The sequence below is a fragment of the Lipotes vexillifer genome, unplaced genomic scaffold (assembly GCF_000442215.2).
Source record: "Lipotes vexillifer unplaced genomic scaffold, Lipotes_vexillifer_v1.1 scaffold387, whole genome shotgun sequence".
NCBI classification, from domain to species: domain Eukaryota; kingdom Metazoa; phylum Chordata; class Mammalia; order Artiodactyla; family Lipotidae; genus Lipotes; species Lipotes vexillifer.
Window position 1 is genome coordinate 4,276,897 of NW_006795399.1, and position 20,733 is coordinate 4,297,629.

A 20,733-nucleotide genomic window follows, 5' to 3' on the forward strand; every position below is an offset into this window, starting at 1 on the left:
AATCAATACACATGGTCCTACCTGAGGCACAACAGAGGCAGCAGCTGGCTGTTTCCTGAAGTGGACCTACCTCCCCAGCTCCATGGAGACCCCAGGTCCTCTGGGACAGCATCTAAAAATACTTGAGATGTCCCACTTGAGGAAATTGCACCCACACGCCTTTTACCTTGCCTTTATTCTGTTCATTTAGACTTCCTCTCTCTCCTTCCTCTCTCTCTGTCTCACTTAGCCTATATGTTGGCCCTTTTTCTGTTCCTCTGGTTTTGTTTGTTTTTAAAACTCTACCTCCTTCAACAGCTTTTATTGGTCTCTGTATTTAACTCCATATTATTTCAACCAGTCTGTCTGTTTTTGTCTAAATAAATTTTTTATAGTCAAGTTTTTGTTCTTTAGCGTAGTGGACACTGGGGAGAAAAAACTCAGGAAATGTTTACAGTCTTTTTCATTGACACATCTACTGTGCAAAAATCACTGACAACAAGTCATCACTTCCTTCTTATGAGCTGAGTAGACTTGGACATTATCTGAACCTCCTTTTGATTATCTGTAAAATGGAAAAAAAAAAAAGTTTTTTTCCCAAAGTTGTATGAGTTCATGGGAATGTAAAGGTACCTTCACAATTCCCAGCACGTGTTTACGTGCTCCGAAAGGTACCTTCACAATTCCCAGCACGTGTTCACGTGCTTTACCTTCTCCTTATGATATGGAAAGGACTGCACCGGGAGCAGTGCAAGAGGATAAAACAGCCTCTCTTCTCAAGCTTATAAACGGTAAAAGAGACATGCGTGGAAACAGTAACTTCACTTGTAGCATCAATTATCATGATTCTCTAAACTTCAAAAAGAAGGAGGCAATAATATAAATAAAATACATATAAATAAATAAATATAAAATAAAGAAGGTGGTCCTAATTATTATAGGGATATCTGGTAAAGGCTTTATCAAGGGTGAATTTCAATTAGGCTTTGAAGGATAAATACAATTTTAGCAAGTGAAGATGGAGGAGAGAGCACTCCGGAGAAAGGCATTGCCAGGAACAAAGGCAGGGGAGCAACTTCACTTCCTGTCGATTAGAGGAGCTGTAATCCAGAGAGGCAACACAGATGTACAGCTAGGAGGGTAAGAAGGTGGGGGGAATGGGGTGATATATGTATATATATACGTGTATATATATATACATCTCATTAGTGGTATATAAATGTAGACCAAGACCAGTTGTGGTGCACAACGGGCTTTAAATGTTGGGCTTGGGAAGATTGGACTTCATTCTATAGTGGTTGAAGAACCAGTGCAGGGTTTTGACCAAAGAAATGACACGATTGTGGCTTTACTTTAAGGTGGTCAGTCAATCAGGATGGATTCATGAAGAAAAGAAACATTGCGTGCAAAAAGATTGGAAGTTTAAAAGAACACTATCGCAGGAGTCCAGATAGATAGATCCTGAGGGCCCTAAGTGGGCAGTGAGGGTGAGAATGCGTGAGGGAAGAGGAGGAAGTAAGGAAGGAAACACGGTGAGCGCTTGCCCTGCTGCCTTGATCTCTGTATCTCTGACTCTGTCAGCCTCTCTCAATGGGCCTTCCTGGAGCTCTGACTCTCCCAGCTTCTGTTTCTTTCCATACCCATCTATCCTTCCTCTTCCTTCTGGAAACCCAGACATTGTGGGTCAATGCCTTTTCTCAGCGTATTTGCCAGCAGTGAGGGGAAGGCCAAGGTCCTTCCTTCCAGAGCCTCTGTTCAGGTGAGATAACAGCTTGTCTGGGAGCTGCTTGGAGACAAGGAGACTTTAGAACCTCCTTTCAAGTCTGACCCATTAGGCAAACCTCTCCCAGCGCTTTTCTCCTTCGCTCCTCCAGTCCTAAACAGTTCTGAATCCCCCTGCTCCTCCATCTGTCTGCATGTGGCCTAGATCTCCCTGGGCAGGGATTAGGTAATTGTGCCATTCCCATCAGCATACCCAGGGGTCTGGCAGGAGGGAAGCCGCCGGCTGGCAGCAGCAGGCTGAGCAGGAGCCAGGGGAGCGTCTGCCCCAGGAGTCCCCGAGCAGCTCGCGCCTGTGCCTGGCCCTCTGAGGGCAGCCACGTGCCCGCCTGCCCTGGATCTGCATCAGCTCAGAGGCCAGCTCTCAGAGGAGGAGAGAGCACTTACCTTTATCCGGCTGCCCCTCCAGGTCCAGCGGGGAACACTAGAGCCTCCTGCACTTCTTTCCTGCCTCTCCACCTCCGCCAGCCTCCGCTGGCCTCCGCTTTTCCATGCCTAAACTAGCTCAGTTACTAGTAGCATTACGTTAATGAAGGAAAGCCTCAGGCTATAGACTTGCCAAAAGTTAAATGGTCCAAAAAGTGTTTCCATTTGACTTTAGAGTACATTCAAAGGTGTGTGTGTGTGTGTGTGTGTGTGTGTGTGTGTGTGTGTTTTCAACATGCAACAATCTATACGTGTTAAATATATGTACCTTTGCAGGGGAGGGATAAATTAGGAGTTTGCGATTAACATACACACACTACTATATATAAAATAGATAACAAGGACCTACTGTATAGCACAGGGGACTATATTCAATATCTTGTAATAACCTGTAATGTGAATCACTTGGCTGTACATCTGAAATAACACAACATTATAAACCAATTATACTTCAATTAAAAAATATATATACACATACCTTCAAATATATATGCACATATATACATATATACCTTGATATGTTTGTTTAAATATAGATACATTAATATGTGTGTGTATACACGCCACACCACACACACACACATGCACACACACACACACACACACCAAAAACTAGGGATGTAAAACTGGCGTGGAGAAACAAGCTTCATATGAAATATTTTTCAGTCATCTACAACATGAATTATCCATATGGATAACAGAGAACATGCTGTATTTGCAATCAAGTAAACAACATGATCAGCATCTTCCTGTTCTTTCCCACTTAAGGGGCAGAGTGGGGGGGAAGGGCACAACTCTAGGAATAACACAATTTCTCAATTTTATCTTTGATAAGTTTACTTTAGCTAAATGTAGATTATGGGCTTGCCAGACGTGTTGTGGTGGTTATTGCTAGAGAATAAGTTCATGGCCTGGAAAATTGCCGTCTAAATGGATAAATTGAAGCCACCCAGTTTCTTAAGGTAGCTGACTAGTAATTATGAAATCACACAAAGCACCCCCTTGATTTTATGTTTTGTATAGTCCACTTTTTCTTCATTTATTATCCTTTATTCAATCATCATTCATTCTTTTTTTTTTTCAAAATATGTGTAATCGGTCAGAGAAAATGGACATTTATTGCGCATGAAAACATTAAGATGAGAGCAACTTCAGGTCTCTAATGGCACGGTCGTCTCATCCTATAGATGAGAAAACAAAGGCTCAGAGAGTTTACATGACTTGCCATGGTGTCATATTTATTTACACATTTCTACAATGTGTAAATAGGTTTTTACGATATCTGGAACCTCCGTCAAATGGTTTGTTTTGAAGACTGATGTAACGTTAAGAACTTTACTTTGGGACTTATACCTGGTTTAGATGCCCAATAAACAGCAATTTCTTCTTCCTTTCCTTGAGGCTTTAGCCATTATTTTCTAAAATTTTCTTCAGTTCACATTTAGCAAGTTAATTCACTTACTTAACACACATTTGAGGTATTGGTCAAACATTTTATTTTCTTGTGTATTATGACAGCCATAATGGGATTCCTTTGATTTTATGATCAACTACTTACCTGGTTACTATGCATCTGAACCGGGCCTTGACTACAATTTTCTTTGCTTTATTTCATTTTTGTAGTAAATCATTTTAGCCATTTTAGCCATTTAACAAAGCAACTGAGGCTTTGAGGGGTTAATTAATTTAACCAAGGTTATTCAACCAGTAAATTATCCAGAATTGTCATAATAATCCATTAACCTCATCCCAGAAAGTGTGTTTCATTTAACCGCAAATAAAGCAGGACTTTGCTTATCTAAAACAAGCAGACCAACAAAACATTGTAATCAGGTAGTCTCTGACTTAACTTCTAACTAATTGCTTGACCTAGCTAATCAGTAAATGTCTCTGAGTATCAGCTTCCTCCTCTGTTAAACAGCATCTATAATACTTGAACTTCTTGCCTCACCTTGCTGTCAACACTGAATGATAACTGGGTAGAAATGCTTTATTAATGTATACTCTGTCGAACTATAAACTTACAAAGCACAGTCCTGTATTCATTTGTGTATTCGCAGCCCTTGGCTTAGTGCCTGGCCCAGAAGAAGTGCTCAGCAACCATTTGCAAAATTGAATTGAAAAGAAATATATAGACTATGTATATGTGAGATAATAGTATTCCTTTCCTGCATTGTCTTAGGTCAGATGACAGCAAAATGCTACCACAAGTCTTCTTTTAGCTCCAGGCCAATTTCTAGAAAAGAAAGAAAAATACAATGCTTCCTATTTCCCAAATTCAGGAAATTTGCCTTTGAGGATTTCTGTTAAAGGTATCCCTGTGATGAGTTAGAAAATAGCACATTCCAACGTAAGAAGTACTAGTCAAAAGGCTTGGCTTTTGATATCGGCCCCACTCAATGATCAACTGTATAAATTCAAAGGATCTTTTCTGCTTTCTGGTTCTCAATTTCCTCATCCCTTCCTGTCTACTCCCAATAATAACAATAACAATAATAATAGTATATTGCTTCCTTTGTGCCAGAACCTGAGATAAACCCTTCATTGGCATTATCATCACTTCTAATTCTCATATCAACTCTATGAATTTGGTGGGATTTTTATGCCCTTTTTGTCAAGAAGGAACTTGAGACACAGAGATGTTAAATAAATTGCGTGGTTAGCTTTGAACTCAGCCAGTTAGATTCAAACCCAAGTCTGTCTGATTCAACCCTCTTAACTAAAGATCTCTATGGACTCCCTAAATAAGCCTACTGCAGTCACCATCAGCACTCCCTAGTCATATTATTAGAGACAAAGAGAAAAGTCAGTGTGAGAGTAATCAAAGAATAATGAATAGTAACATGAATGGTAATAAATACCATTTATTAAATATGTGCTTTGGACACGTTATCTCAGTTAATTCATCAGAATGACCCTACGAGGGAGTCATTGCTATTATTGCCCTTTTAAATTTGAGGAAGCTGAGGGCTTTGCAAGGTAATCAGTTTAATAAAGGTTATTCAACTAGTAAGTTACATAACTAAAATATCATTTATTAGATCCTAAAGCCAATGCTTGCAATTAATGCACCAAACTATACTCTGAAGTTAGATAGACAGAAAAAAATAATCTTGAAGATAGGCTGCTCCTATGTTGTAAAAGATTTTATTATTTTCATATCAGTAATTCCCTGTTAAAACTTTCTTTCTAAAACTCTAAAGGTATATAAGATGACAGCCATGAAATGGATTTAAACCCTCGGAAAGATGGGCACTTTCAAGAAACAAAGCACTGATCTGTGAGCTAACCTATATCTACATAGACAACGTACAACTGAAAGCTGAGCTTTTGTCAATGGAAAGAGAGTCTTTTCTCAGGTTCCATTTCAGACCTTGGGTATGGGCCAGGCTGGGTCACAGATACAACGGGGTGCCATATGTCATAAACAGCAATTTCTTCTTCCTTTCCTTGAGGCTTTAGCCATTATTTTCTAAAATTTTCTTCAGTTCACATTTAGCAAGTTAATTCACTTACTTAACACACATTTGAGGTATTGGTCAAACATTTTATTTTCTTGTGTATTATGACAGCCATAATGGGATTCCTTTGATTTTATGATCAACTACTTACCTGGTTACTATGCATCTGAACCGGGCCTTGACTACAATTTTCTTTGCTTTATTTCATTTTTGTAGTAAATCATTTTAGCCATTTTAGCCATTTAACAAAGCAACTGAGGCTTTGAGGGGTTAATTAATTTAACCAAGGTTATTCAACCAGTAAATTATCCAGAATTGTCATAATAATCCATTAACCTCATCCCAGAAAGTGTGTTTCATTTAACCGCAAATAAAGCAGGACTTTGCTTATCTAAAACAAGCAGACCAACAAAACATTGTAATCAGGTAGTCTCTGACTTAACTTCTAACTAATTGCTTGACCTAGCTAATCAGTAAATGTCTCTGAGTATCAGCTTCCTCCTCTGTTAAACAGCATCTATAATACTTGAACTTCTTGCCTCACCTTGCTGTCAACACTGAATGATAACTGGGTAGAAATGCTTTATTAATGTATACTCTGTCGAACTATAAACTTACAAAGCACAGTCCTGTATTCATTTGTGTATTCGCAGCCCTTGGCTTAGTGCCTGGCCCAGAAGAAGTGCTCAGCAACCATTTGCAAAATTGAATTGAAAAGAAATATATAGACTATGTATATGTGAGATAATAGTATTCCTTTCCTGCATTGTCTTAGGTCAGATGACAGCAAAATGCTACCACAAGTCTTCTTTTAGCTCCAGGCCAATTTCTAGAAAAGAAAGAAAAATACAATGCTTCCTATTTCCCAAATTCAGGAAATTTGCCTTTGAGGATTTCTGTTAAAGGTATCCCTGTGATGAGTTAGAAAATAGCACATTCCAACGTAAGAAGTACTAGTCAAAAGGCTTGGCTTTTGATATCGGCCCCACTCAATGATCAACTGTATAAATTCAAAGGATCTTTTCTGCTTTCTGGTTCTCAATTTCCTCATCCCTTCCTGTCTACTCCCAATAATAACAATAACAATAATAATAGTATATTGCTTCCTTTGTGCCAGAACCTGAGATAAACCCTTCATTGGCATTATCATCACTTCTAATTCTCATATCAACTCTATGAATTTGGTGGGATTTTTATGCCCTTTTTGTCAAGAAGGAACTTGAGACACAGAGATGTTAAATAAATTGCGTGGTTAGCTTTGAACTCAGCCAGTTAGATTCAAACCCAAGTCTGTCTGATTCAACCCTCTTAACTAAAGATCTCTATGGACTCCCTAAATAAGCCTACTGCAGTCACCATCAGCACTCCCTAGTCATATTATTAGAGACAAAGAGAAAAGTCAGTGTGAGAGTAATCAAAGAATAATGAATAGTAACATGAATGGTAATAAATACCATTTATTAAATATGTGCTTTGGACACGTTATCTCAGTTAATTCATCAGAATGACCCTACGAGGGAGTCATTGCTATTATTGCCCTTTTAAATTTGAGGAAGCTGAGGGCTTTGCAAGGTAATCAGTTTAATAAAGGTTATTCAACTAGTAAGTTACATAACTAAAATATCATTTATTAGATCCTAAAGCCAATGCTTGCAATTAATGCACCAAACTATACTCTGAAGTTAGATAGACAGAAAAAAATAATCTTGAAGATAGGCTGCTCCTATGTTGTAAAAGATTTTATTATTTTCATATCAGTAATTCCCTGTTAAAACTTTCTTTCTAAAACTCTAAAGGTATATAAGATGACAGCCATGAAATGGATTTAAACCCTCGGAAAGATGGGCACTTTCAAGAAACAAAGCACTGATCTGTGAGCTAACCTATATCTACATAGACAACGTACAACTGAAAGCTGAGCTTTTGTCAATGGAAAGAGAGTCTTTTCTCAGGTTCCATTTCAGACCTTGGGTATGGGCCAGGCTGGGTCACAGATACAACGGGGTGCCATATGTCATATGGACAATTTGAGGAGTGTCAAAAAGTACCTCCTCTTCCACCAGCTCTAGCCTTTTGTATATATGACAACATTATGTACCTACCAGCCAAGCAGCCAAACAACCAAACCTTTTGGATAAATCATCTCGTTCAAATCCTGGCTCTACCATTCACTAGCAGTGTGAGCTTGAACAGGTTACTCTATGCCTTAACTTCATAATTTGTAAAATGAGGATGATAATAGTGTCTCCCTTAGAGGATTGTTTTAGATTGAAGGAATACATGTGAATCACCTAGAAAAGTGACAGTACATAGTAAGCATTTCTAACAGCTAGATGGTGATTGTGGCTGGTATCTGTCAGTTTATCTGTATTCCTCTAGAATATTCTTTGCTAAATGTTCTCTTAATAATCATCAAATCATACATACATTATTATTCATTCAGTATTGCAAAAAATTGGAAAAATCCAAATTTTGTAATTTAATATCATACATTATTTTTTTTTTACTTAAAATGTTAACCAGCTATAACAAAGAATTAAGAAAGTTTGATGTTATATGAAACTACTCAAACATATGTGTTGAAATAAAGTATGCAGAACTGTGTTATATTATGCTACCAAAAACAGAAGAAAAAAGGAGAGGATAATCTAACTTCATATTTGTACCTAATGTACCTAATATTCTCTTATATATGCATAAAAGATCTCTGGTAACTAGTAAACTAAAAATTAAAAAGTGGTTTCTAGTTGGAGAGTGGGTACTGGACAGATGGAGGATGGGGTGGGAGAATGACTTTCATTCTGTAATTTTTGTTTCTTAACTATTTTAAACAAATTCTCTCCCTTGATTAACCAACAATATTTTTTTAAAGTTTATTTTTATCATCATCATCATTATTATTTCTTTGTCATCAGCAGTTTATGCATGTAAAAAGGGACCCTGGAAAATTTTAACTGGAGAAATCTGAACGAAAAAAATCATGAGACGGAGCTATTGCCAAAAAACACGCTTCACAATTTTTTGAAGAGTTGGTAGGCCCACCTAAATTTTGGGTAATAGTTCATCTTCCTGTGGTCCACCTCTCTGTAAGTCGTCTAAGTCACCTGTTTGATGGCTTAGAATGCTCAAAGCCCTAGATTAGTTTTTTTCTCAATTGCATGGTTGATTATGTGAGTAGCAGAGTGCATCTAGGCTTCTAGCTACTTGGTTTGGTCCTTTCAAGTCTTCTGGCAAGATCAGTTGAAATATGGGATGTGTAAATCCTCCTGACAGGCCAGCCTGTACTCTGCTGCTGCTCGCAGGATTTAGAGTCAAAGAAAATTAATAGGTGAGAGTGAAGAACTTTTAAGATTGACAATGCAACACAATGTCTAAGAAGACTCACAGCTTTATTTCTGCTAGGAAAAGAGAAAAAACTTTTTTTTACAAAATGTTTAAGCTATTGCTTTGCATTATCGGGTAAAGTCCCCAGAAGAAAAAGACCATCCGGGGTTGGAGAGTAGGTTCTTTCCAATTACACTGCATTTCCAAATTTTATTCAATTATAAAGTCTCTCTGAACAATCCCACACTGGTTCATGGGTACCATACTCCCCAAAAGCATAAACAACAGATTCCCAAAAAATAACTGGCTCATCTTAGAGTGAAGGAAAAAAAGTCTAAAAATATTACCTTGCATAGCCATTCAAATTATTGCTGCTTTTTATGAAATTATTACAGGTAACTCTGCACTAACTTCCTCCTTTGCCCTCACCCCCAAACTCAGGAATTTCTAGCAAAATTATGAGCTACTTTCCAAATGAAGTCTTAGGGTGGGTTTGCAAGCACATGTTTAGAACCCAAGGAATTTGCATGGAATGGAGAAATAAATTAAATAAATAATAACTAATAAATAATTCAGACAACGTTCATTATCTACAAACTTAAATGCCACAAAATGCTAGCTTCAAGGATAGATCCCCCCATAGCCTCTCAGGAAGATAAGTGTCAGTATAGACTCAGAAAGCACATAGGATGGCTTTATAAATCATTTTACTTGTCTATTCCCTCTAGGGCAAATCGTGGTGAAGGGAACCACTTTGGTGGCTGATGGGGTTTAAGAGCTCTCTGCAAGGATACTTTCAAGTGGATTTACAAACCAAGGGTACAAGAACAGCAGGATTACTGCTGCAAGCAAAATGGAAAGAAAATGACTTAGACTGTAAGGAGATAATAAGAGGGTAAAGAAAGTCAAGATACACAAATAGTTTGGCAGGTTTTAGGGGATAGCTAAGCTGTAGAAAATGACATACTAATCTGCCTTATCAATTTTATTCATTGGCCCTATTTGTGTACCCTGCCTGCTTCCTAAACTTATCCTCTCTGGCAGCGGCAGGATGTGATCCACTATAATGTAAACCATTTAAGCTTTTGGTTTGCTTTAAATAATTGTCCTGGCAGATTGAACAGGACAGTGAAAATTTCTCAGATCACATTTCTCTGGAAAAAAATAAACTTGACAAAATTACTGCTGATATAAAGGAAAGAAGAGTTACGTGAAGAAAAATAAACATCCTGCAAATCAGGATAAACCTGTGGTGAAGACATAAATTGGTAAAAGCATTCACTGACCTTGGATTTGATTTCTGCATCCCTAAGTCTGGTCACTTGAAATGTTATCTACAATATGTAATAACATATTTTAGAAGTGAGGAAGAGGTAACAATTAGTGGGAATGAGACAAAAGAATTATATGTATGTTGGAAAAACTCAAGTTTGGTCAATAAATTGATTGGTGCTTGTGCTTCTAGAATATATGTGTGGACAAAAGCTAGTGGTTTTAACCATTTTTTCCTTAAACAAATGAAATTCATCTTGCCAAAGAAAACCTAGTGGTTTTCCCATGGGCGGGTGTGAGCTGGAGAGAGTCCCCAAACGATGGTTAGTTAGTATCCAACAGCCATTTTATTGCTCTTGAATGTGGCCTGGGTTGTTTGCTGATTCCAATAGCCGTACCTGAGCTTCATCAGAATTTCCAGGGCCCTCAGGTTATGAAAGCCATGAAATGGTCTAGATGACTTCTCCAAGTCCCATTGGTTGTAGGAGTCTGAGGTTTCAGTGACTTGCTTGCCCCACCTCTAGTACTGAGAAAAGTGCTTTTGAAATGTCATCAAGAATCAAGTTGGTATGAGATCTCTTTTATGGTTCTCAAATTACTATGGAAGATATGTTCAGCTTTCAGCCCAACAAGAAATAGAGCTAATCTCTTAAAGAACATTATTCACAGTGACAGCCAAGTTAGAATGTTAGCCTCTGGAAGCTATTTTTAGATAAATGCAAAGAAGTCCTAACATCAAGTCCCCGAGAGACACGCAACTGGTGCTCCTTTGGCAATTCCATTTGATCATTCCACGCACGGTGTCCATTTCCTATTACTCCTCAATCCTTCTACTTTCAAGAAGTTTATAGGAGTGATCACCAAAGTCACAGAATTTCAGAACTATAAAGGACTTTAGAAATTATCTAGACTTAGAACAATTGACTGATTTTACCAGTAAGTAAACAGAGGCCAGAAATGAAAAATTAATTGGCATAGATCATTCAGTGAGTTTTTGGCACCACTAAGATAGGATCCAGGGCTTCTGTTCTATTTTCACATGATTGTAAAGAGTCATATAGTTTCACTTTAAGACCCTAAATAAAGGAATCAATACAATATGAGAAGTTGATGAGAAAAGAGAGACAGGTGTAAGAAGGTGTAAACAGACTGGGACTATTTTGTTTGATATGTTTGTTTGATATGTATCTATAGGGTTCCATTAAGGTCACTGAGTCTTCAGCTCAACCACTTGAGTTATGGGAAGTGTCTCCACATCTTCCTCTGAAATGCTGGTCTGACTGCCTTAATCAGTGAAGATTGTATTGAGTTGGGCCCCCATGCCATGATGGGGGTAGGAATCATAGGACATATCTATGGGAACATCATAGCGGGGTGTACCAGCCTGAAAGGGAGTTGAATGTACATGCCCTGAGCTTAGACTAGCAGAGGGGTAATGTGGCATGAAACTGTAGGATTTATCCAGGTCAGGGGAGGCATCTTGCTTCAAGGAGAAGTTCCCACTGATGCTCAGGGGTGGAGTAAGTGGGCCCTCATAAGGTGGTGTACTGCAGTCAGGTGGGTGGCTCCCAAAGGATGATTCTCCCAAACTCTTGAATACTGGGGGTTTGAGATTAATAAGATGTGTTTCCATATGGCCATAAGGAGGGCTGGGGAGCCCAGGAGACTGATAGTTGAAGTTGTGAACAGAGATGGCAGAGTCACAAATAGGAGATTTCTCCTCACACTTCTCCAGGAGGACAGACTGAGAACCCAGCTGGAGGCATCCAGCCACCAGGTTGCTTGTGGGCTGAGAGAGCCCTTTACAGAGCATCTCCACAAAGCCCTTCCCTTCAGGTGTCTGTCCACTTTCTAGGACCTCAGACAATGCCCAAATATAGTTCCTGGCCAGTCTAAGAGTCTCTATCTTGGAGAGCTTCTGGGTCTTAGAGTAGCACGGCATGACCCTCCTCAGGTTGTCCAGGGCATCGTTCAGGCCGTGCATCCGGGTCCGTTCCCTAGCATTAGCCTTGACTCTTCGAGCCCTGAATCTCTCAAGGCGAGCTTTCGTCATCTTCTTTTTCTTGGGACCTCTTCTCTTAGGCTTCTCCCCATCTTCTTCCTCCTCTTCTTCCTCCTCAATGCTGTCATGCTCTTCAGCTAAGCTGCCAGGCATCCCATAAGCAGCTGGTCTTCTCTCCTCCTCCTTTATCTCATTCTGAGAAGCTGGACCTTTGTCCATCCAAGATGGTGTGTTGACCAACTCTGTCATCTCCTTGGGTTTCACATAAGATTTTGCCATTTCCAGACTCTGGAAAAGGAAACAGCAATGGTTAGTGCCTGTGAACATCTGATTTGATTTAAAACTAAATTTTCTTTTTATGTCTTAGATGTAAAGCACAGAATTTGTATTGGAATTCAACTTATAATTATCTAGCCCAAGTTCTCCATTCTAAATAACTAATCTAAACTCAGATAAATGCCCAGGACACTCACTTAACTATAGCATTTATAAGAAAATCAACTATAGGAAAAGGAAATTAATGAATAATTAATAATCAATTATTAATTGATTATTGCAATTATTATTCATTGCAGAGTCAATACCCAACTCTTTTTATTCTCAGGTTCTTTATCTCATGGATATTTTATGCAAAAACCACTCAAAACATGTCTTTCTTTCTTCCCAGAATTCAGATCATAAAAGGAAATAGCTAAGGTGAGCATATAAATTATTGTCCAAATAGAGAAACTTCTGATATTACATAATAATATGTAAACAATAATTGTAATATTGCAAAATTTTAAAAGAATATCAAACAATAACATAAGAAAACTGTTATATAACTATACCACAAAATAAATGAAAAATAATGAGATCATTCAGGCTTTGTACATGTTCTCCAAAGGACTACTCAATCTCTATTTAGAGACACATATACATCTGACTCATAACATCCCTTGTTTCCTACTGACTCTGCTGGTACACAACATGATCATGAAATATTTCTCTCACCATCACCATTTTGTTTTTCAGTAAGCACCTTGTGGTCTGTCTAGTGTTAGTGGTGTTAGAGGTGTTTAGTAACATGGTGTCTAGAAAGGATCAGGAAAAGAGAGGAGGTCACCACTGGTTATCTTTCAAATCCACCCGTATGTTAAAAGTGAGAACTCTTCATTGAACACGCATCTCACACCCTCAGACAAGAATACAGCAGCAGCTCGAATTACAAGCCAGAAGTCTGCCAAACCTATTTAAGATTATTTTAGTGCAACTATTATAAGATTTCATTAAAAATGGAAAATCTGGAACAGATTTTAAACTTCACAGAACATAGTGACTGCAAACATAGCGCAGACTATTTCAGACAAACATGCAAATAGTCTGACTAACTCACTTGCCTAACAGATACTGTTTAGTCAGAATTTTCTATGAAAAATTTGCAATTGTAAGACTTATTTGAAAACCACAGGAGACTGGTGGTTTAGTCAATATTTTGCATTCAATTCTGGACGAGCCTGAACTGTTTTGAGATTTGTTGAGAGATTCGTAGGTATACAATTTACCAAATAAAAGTATCTAATAAACTCCATTGGGGCATCCCAGTTCCACTAGCTAGTCTTCGAAATGTTAAACTCTCTGTCACCTTTGTATATTAGAAAGGGGAGAGCATGATAAATGTTTTTTGATCCTTGAGGCTTGAGCCTCAAATCAATGAATGCAGGAATTAGTACATAGCTTTTAAAAATATAAATGTATGATTTGACTTGTTTCTGGTAATCTGAGCTTGTTTTCCTTGTAACCTCATTTACCTCCTATAAATAATTAATGTGACTGCATTGCAAAAACAGCCTAGGTTCATGTTAATCAGCACGGAAATCATGTCAGCTTGACTTACTCACTTAATAAGGCTTCCTGGGTAAGCAGCTTGATTGAAAACACACATTGGAACCTATTGGTCAACTGGCTAGCCAGGCCAAGTCAGAAAATCCCACTTTTAATATGGATGATGGAGCTTGTGTGCTGAGCTGCACTTCTAACGCAGGCAGATATCCAGAGGGAGGGTGAAAGACCTAATTAACTTTCTGTTAAAGTAACACAGACGTTTCAGAGGCAGGTGCACTCTGAGGCCAAAGAGGATGGAGTGGGCTTGGGAAACCTAATGTTCCACACATCATTATAATAACATTTGTGTAGTTTTAGAGCAAAACTTCAAGGGAAAAGGAGATTGTTATGCTCATTTTATAGTCGAGGTCACTGCAGGTCAGGTAAATTAAGTACTGGAAATGCTAAGACATACAGCAGGTAGAGCAGGACATAACACCAGTTCTTCTGATTCCAAATACTAGGTTTTATGCTTTTTTTCTTCTTTTTATTTTCATCACAGCTATGGGGAAGAAAGAAAGGCACTTTGACTTCAGGAGATGTGGATCAGTAGAGCAAGTCACCAGCAAACGATCCTCATCCAAAGGGAGGCTAGTTTAAGTGTTCTCTGCTTTTTAACTCTCACATTCCAGGATTCCTTCCTCTTTCAAATTGTTTTCTTGTTGCTTTCATTCATTTATTCCGCCCTCCTTTTTTACTCTGTTTCCTTCTCCCTTGCCTCTTCCTTCTGTTTCTCTCATCTCCTCTTCATTGTCATCATTATCACTGGGCCGCACGTACATGCGTGGAAAGGAGAGCAGGAGAGGAAAGGAGAGTCCCCTGAATTGCCCCTGAAACTGAATACCAACGTAGCCTCTGCATTTGAGCTTTTTTTATCATCCCCACCTCCGTACCTCTGGACACTAGCCAAGCTCTGTCAATCCTCACGTCTATCACGAAGTGTGATTAAGAGAACAGAGTAGACTACCCTTTGCCTCTAACGCAACGTGATGGTTTCTGTAAGAGTCAAAGAGCTGCTTTCAAATCGGATTTACAGCAGGTATAAAGGAAAAGAACCAAATGACTTTGGCTAAAACAATATAAAAGGCAACCAGTTTTCATCTTTGTTCTCTTACTAACCATGGAAAGGATGTAGATGGCCCCAGTTTAACTTTCTCTTTTCCCATAGGTACTGGTCCATTAGCTCTGAGGGAATCCCATGAATACGTAGTGTAGTTTCAAAAGCATGGAAGCCAGAATAATGCACGTTGTAATCCCAGTTCTTTTTATTCCTAGTTGTTGGTCTCAAACACATTATATCAGCTCTCTGATCTTTCATTTCCTCTTTGATAAAATAGGGATACGATATATTTTATGTGGTTTTGCAAGTCAAAAATATGAGAAAGGATTTTGTAAACTTTAAATGCTATAAAACATTATCCATATTAGTCTTCTGTTTAGTCTTGGGTTTTCTTATCTAACTCATTCACACATTTGCTTATTCAAAAATAAAAATTATTTCTCATGGGTGAATAATAAAAGGAGACTGTATTAATTACTGTGCCTCTTATCTGTTTGGAACCTCCTCTGATTGGCTCAGAAGATCATCTGATAATTGCCTAATAACCTTCCCTTTTCCCCAGTGTGGCTAGACAGCACAGACCCTGGAGTCAGATTACCTGAGTTCAAATTTCAGCTCATTTGCTTACTAGGTATGTGACCTTAGGCAAGTTTCATAATCTTTCTGTGCCTCAGTCTCCTCCTCTTTAAAATAGGAATAATCATAGCCCTACCTCACCAGATTATTGTGAGCGTAAAATGAACTAATACATTTAAAGACTTTGAATAGTGCCAGACATCATAAATGCCATGTAAGTGTTCGGTATTTTGTTCCTAAAGTTAACCATGAGCTTTTCCGGCCAAGTGGACAAAATAGGTGTAATTAGACTCTATGTTTAATGTTGATTTTATGCCAGCAAGAGCCAATGGCTCCATCTCAACAGCCATTTCAAAAAATTCCCTGATAAACCCACTCCCCCAACCTCCTAATGAAATTAAATATGAAAGCTCCTGTTCTGTTACAAAGGGTGAGGAAACAGAGCTCTATCAGCTGCCTCTACTGGGTTGACTAAAACTCTTCCACCATATTCTAGAAGGAAGTTAGCCTCTTGCATCCTGTTTTATAAATGGGAGACAGCAGCTGGCTGGACTCCTCCTCAGCCACATGAATTTGCAGGGTCATGAAGTTTCTGGTGGAATACAGACCATGCTTGGCACTTGGACACTTTTCCTTTTGTCTCTGATTAAACAATATTGGGGATAAGATTTTCCTACCAGAATCAGGAGCCAGAGCTCAGAGGAGAAAAAATGAAGAGTCTCTCAAATAGAAGTAAAAGCTAGGACTCCTCAAAGATAAAGAAAAAAACCTTTCCTTTGACTTTTTCCACCTAAATATCTTCAATGCGTTAAAAAGTTAGCAGAAGAAAAATAAAAAAAAGGTAAACATCCAGTTTTCGATTTGAGAGTTGAAAGTATGTGTGATGCACTTCTGAGTTTTGATCAAGGAAACCAACTTGGCTTTCTCTAGAACAGGTACCCATTTCTACCATGGATCTCAGCCTGTTAATGAACCAACTCAGAGATGTATTGAAAGAAGCATAAAACTGAAACCCTGTTCCATCACTCACTTATTATATGAGCACAGAAAAATTATTTTAATTATTTTACCCTTGGGGCAAAATGGAAATAATATTTTTGTCTTTCATGTCTCATTTAGAAGTTTTTATGAAAGCAAGTACTTTGTAAAGTTATTATGTAAATATAAGGGTTGGCAATTGTTTGATAGAAGCTGTATGGGAAAGTCTATAGCACTGTTGCACAAAGTATCCTGATATACCATTTTTAGGTTTCCCCAATTCCTAGAAAAGAAATTAGCTCTCAAAATATACATAAAGCACATTCCAGTATGACAAAAGTCAATGAATACTGGCTCTGGAGGCACAGTACGGGCCCCCCTGCAACCCCCGAATACATTCTGATCCTATAAAGCTCATTTTATTTTTTAATCTTGGAATTTGGATTTCCTTATGTATCTACACTTTATAACAGAATTTCCCCCTTTTTTTAGGATCCTTCTGTGAAATTTTAAGTTTAGCCAATTCTCTCAAATTCAAACTTTTTTTCCACATTTTTTTCATTTTTAAAAAATCTGTTCTGGAAAAAACGTTTGCTGAGGCAATGATTATGGCGACCCAATACTTTCATCACTAGGGCTGAGGTCATTGGGCATACTACTGTGTGGGGCTGTCCTGGAATTCATCCTACACCTTTACTAATTTTTGAGTTGTTGTGGAGAAGTTTCAATTGACGAATAAGTGAGTAAGGAGCTTTTGCGTGTGTGTTTGTGGTGATTAGACAGTGTCTTTCCTCTTAAAAGCTGATTGTACTAACTTCACCTCCTGATCCTATGACTAAATCCTAAATACAACAGGAAGGGGTCTATTCAGCCCAGTTTATAGGGAATCTAAGCACCAGAGAGACTGAATGCCTTGCTTGGATTTACAAAGTCTGCACTGAAGACAGAATGCAGACCAGGGTGCTCATAAGTTGTGCTGCCTGGAAACAGCCATTAGGCTGTTCTGTGCTCTTCCTATTCAAACTTTTACCCGCTCCACTTTCCTTGTTGATTAATACCTGTACACACACACACACACACACACACACACACACACACCCCTTATCCAGCATAGACATGTCATACTTTAGTTTTCATAGCCTCAGATCCTAAGGTGAACTTTGCAAACAGAAGTTACTCAATCCTACAGTTTTCCCTCCTTGTTCTTCAGCATTTCATCTCTGGTCCCTCTGTCAAAAAATGAGGGAGGCATTTTACATTTATTATTATTTTTCTGAACACATTTTTAGGGGTGGGTGAATGACGAGAGGCAGAGGAGGCAAAAATATATATGGACAATCTTTCTCTTCTGATTTCCCATCTGAAAGAGCTGAGGAAAAGGAAAGGTCCCACCACTGATGCCAAATGTCTAAGGATTTTTAGCAGAGAAAATGGGGGCGATGGCGAGAATATGCCCCATGGCTTTCCAGCATCTTTTCTCATTCCCTTTTCTATTGTCATTTCCTTACCCATCCCACCCCCTTCACTCTTTGCAGAGCCAAAAAAACTGTAAGCAGAGTGGTGGATTAGGTCAATTCTTTCAACGTATTTGGTAAGCCACCTCAGGAGAGCAGTTAAACTTTTTGGCCCTTTTCTTCAGCATTAATAAAATGGAAGAATGGGCTTGACAGCAATGGGAGGATAATTTGTAATCTCTATTTTATAAAAATGATTGAGAGTATCTGAGTTTCACTTTGAGTGACAGGTGCTATGGGAATTAGTGACATTATTACAATTTTAATATCTGTCCCTAAGTGTTCTGACTCTCTCTGCTTCTCTGTTCAAGTTTCCGAAATCCCGCTCCCTCCTTATTTAGCCCAGAAGAGACTTACCTCACACCAACTACTCCTCTAGGTCTGCAGGAACTACCCACAGAAACTTTAGTAGTCCCCATACCACCCCATCCGCTGGCTCACCTCTGTCAGTGGCAATCGCTGGCGTGAACTCTGTGAATCTGTGTCCTGGAGGAGAGTCAGAGAAGCCAAGTCTCCCTGACCATCCAGATCATAGGAGGAGGTGCTTTTAGCGATCCATGTTGAACCCGGCCACTGCCTCTTAGGAATGCCCCCGGGTCTGGTTCCTCTGACTGCTACTTATTCTGCTCCTTCCTTGGAGTTCTGTGTGCTCTTCCAGGACGCCTTGGGCTGACGCAGCTAGTTTAGTTGGTCTTCAGTACCTCCTCTCCCTGGTTAGTTCCCTGGAGTGGAGCTTTCAGGACCACAGCCTCTGGGCAGCTCCTGCGCTCTGGCCGCAGGCTCGGAGTTGCAGCAGTTTTGATTGCTTTCCCAGCTGCCCAGGGAGGGGTGATACTGCCCGCAGTCTAACTCCTCCCTTTCCACAGCCGAAAGACACGCCCACTTCAAAGGGTTCCTCTGGTCAGGTCCTGCTTAGCCACTCGTTTGTTTGTTTGTTGGTTTGTTGGTTTAAATGGGGATAGAGGTTGGTAGAAAGGGAATATGGGAGGAGAGTTGCTGAATTTGAGAGGTAATAATAAGAGCTAATAAGAGCTAATAAGGGCAAATAAAAATATTGGTCCACGTCTGAAGAGTCAAAGAATGAGAAAGATACATGCCCACGACACAACATCATTGACTGTTACCTTACACATGTGGATTGGAGTCTTTGGCTTTAAAACTTCCAAACTCTAAAAATAGAAGGAAGAAGAATCTTTCTCTCCCTTCTTTCTAACCTGTCAAACATTCCCATTTAAAACCCTTTCATTTTAATATAGGCAAAGCTATATCTATATTTATTGTACTGTTCTTTCAACTTTTCTGTTTGTTTGAAATTTTAAAAGCAAAAAGCAAATGAACAAAATCTTTTATTCTGAGGACACTTAACTCCCCAAATTACAAATTGGAATTCACTATTGTTTTTCAAAAATATATCATTAAGCATTCAGGCAGAAAAAGTTCACCTGATTGGTAATGAACTTGGAAGGGAAGAAGGGTCGAATAATTCCTAAAACTCCTGGGGCATTTTGAAGTAAGATTAAATTGCTAGAAGAGAAAAAAGAAAACTACATCTGGAAAGATTTAAAGAAAATACATGTATATGCTTTATGACAGATAGCTATCTGTGGACCAGGCTACCAAGTCAAAGTGTGGAATCTTCATTGTAGAGATTGTCAAATTTGGAATACTACCTTATGTAAAAATTTACCAAGATCAAATACATAATTGTGAGTTCTTATTAAGGTGTAAAGGATTTTGCAATCTTCTAGTGATCCTGAGGAGGGAAGGGAAGGGTGCTTGGATAAGCAATTGGCTGCATGATCTTTAATAGTTCAACTTTACCTCTGGCATCAATTTTCACATCTGTAAAATGACCTAATCACTTAAGTTTTTTCCATCAATAGCAAGACAGGATTCTGGGTCTAAGCTCAACCTCCTTCTGAAATTGACTTGAAGGCAATCCTCCAGGCTTTTTGGAAATCACTTTACCAATGTAAGCACATGTGTGTGATAGAGATGAAAAGTTGTAAATATGCCTTGTTGAAAGGAAATGTGCAAAAGGTTAAAACAAAAGATAGTTTACTGCCAGTAAAGTTGAAAGGAATACCTTAGGTTTAAAATAGTTAATTTTTAAAAAAATTCTGATATAGGTGTCATGTGACTCTTGTCCTTCCCAGAAAACCAGAAAATAGAAATTAATACTTTTTTTCAGTTCATAGGAAAACCTCTAAGCTTTTACAAATCTTTTTTGCATGCCTATCCAGGAAATATCCGCTCAGCAAAATAACTTCATTTTCAGAGTCATTAAATTATACATGCTAGGAATGGTGGATTTCTAAAAACCAAATCAGAATCTACAGCTCAGCCAGAGGAGATTTATCTGTGGAGTAATTTGTGTTTAGAATACAGCTGCAATGAGTATGTATAGGATGGATTGATCCCCTGTTTGTGTCTTTGAAGCCACCTCCATGGATGTTTGAGAGTTGATGATACTGGTGGTGTTAGGATCCTGCCGGTGAA

General features: G+C 38.7%; 1 protein-coding gene across 1 annotated transcript; it reads right to left on the reverse strand.

Annotated features, from left to right (window-relative positions):
• Positions 1-11,526: 11,526 nt before the first annotated feature.
• NEUROD4 (neuronal differentiation 4) lies at positions 11,527-18,950 on the reverse strand. The gene is made up of 2 exons (XM_007467772.1): positions 18,676-18,950; positions 11,527-12,531 (listed from the first exon to the last, which is right to left on the reverse strand). Exon 2 carries the CDS (start codon positions 12,520-12,522, stop codon positions 11,527-11,529), a length of 996 nt encoding a protein of 331 aa, XP_007467834.1. The 5' UTR covers positions 12,523-12,531; positions 18,676-18,950.
• Between the last annotated feature and the right edge of the window lie 1,783 nt (positions 18,951-20,733).

Bases quoted from the DNA above. Each gene is read 5' to 3' on its own strand.
- NEUROD4 (XM_007467772.1), bottom strand. From the start codon at position 12,522: ATGGCAAAATCTTATGTGAAACCCAAGGAGATGACAGAGTTGGTCAAC.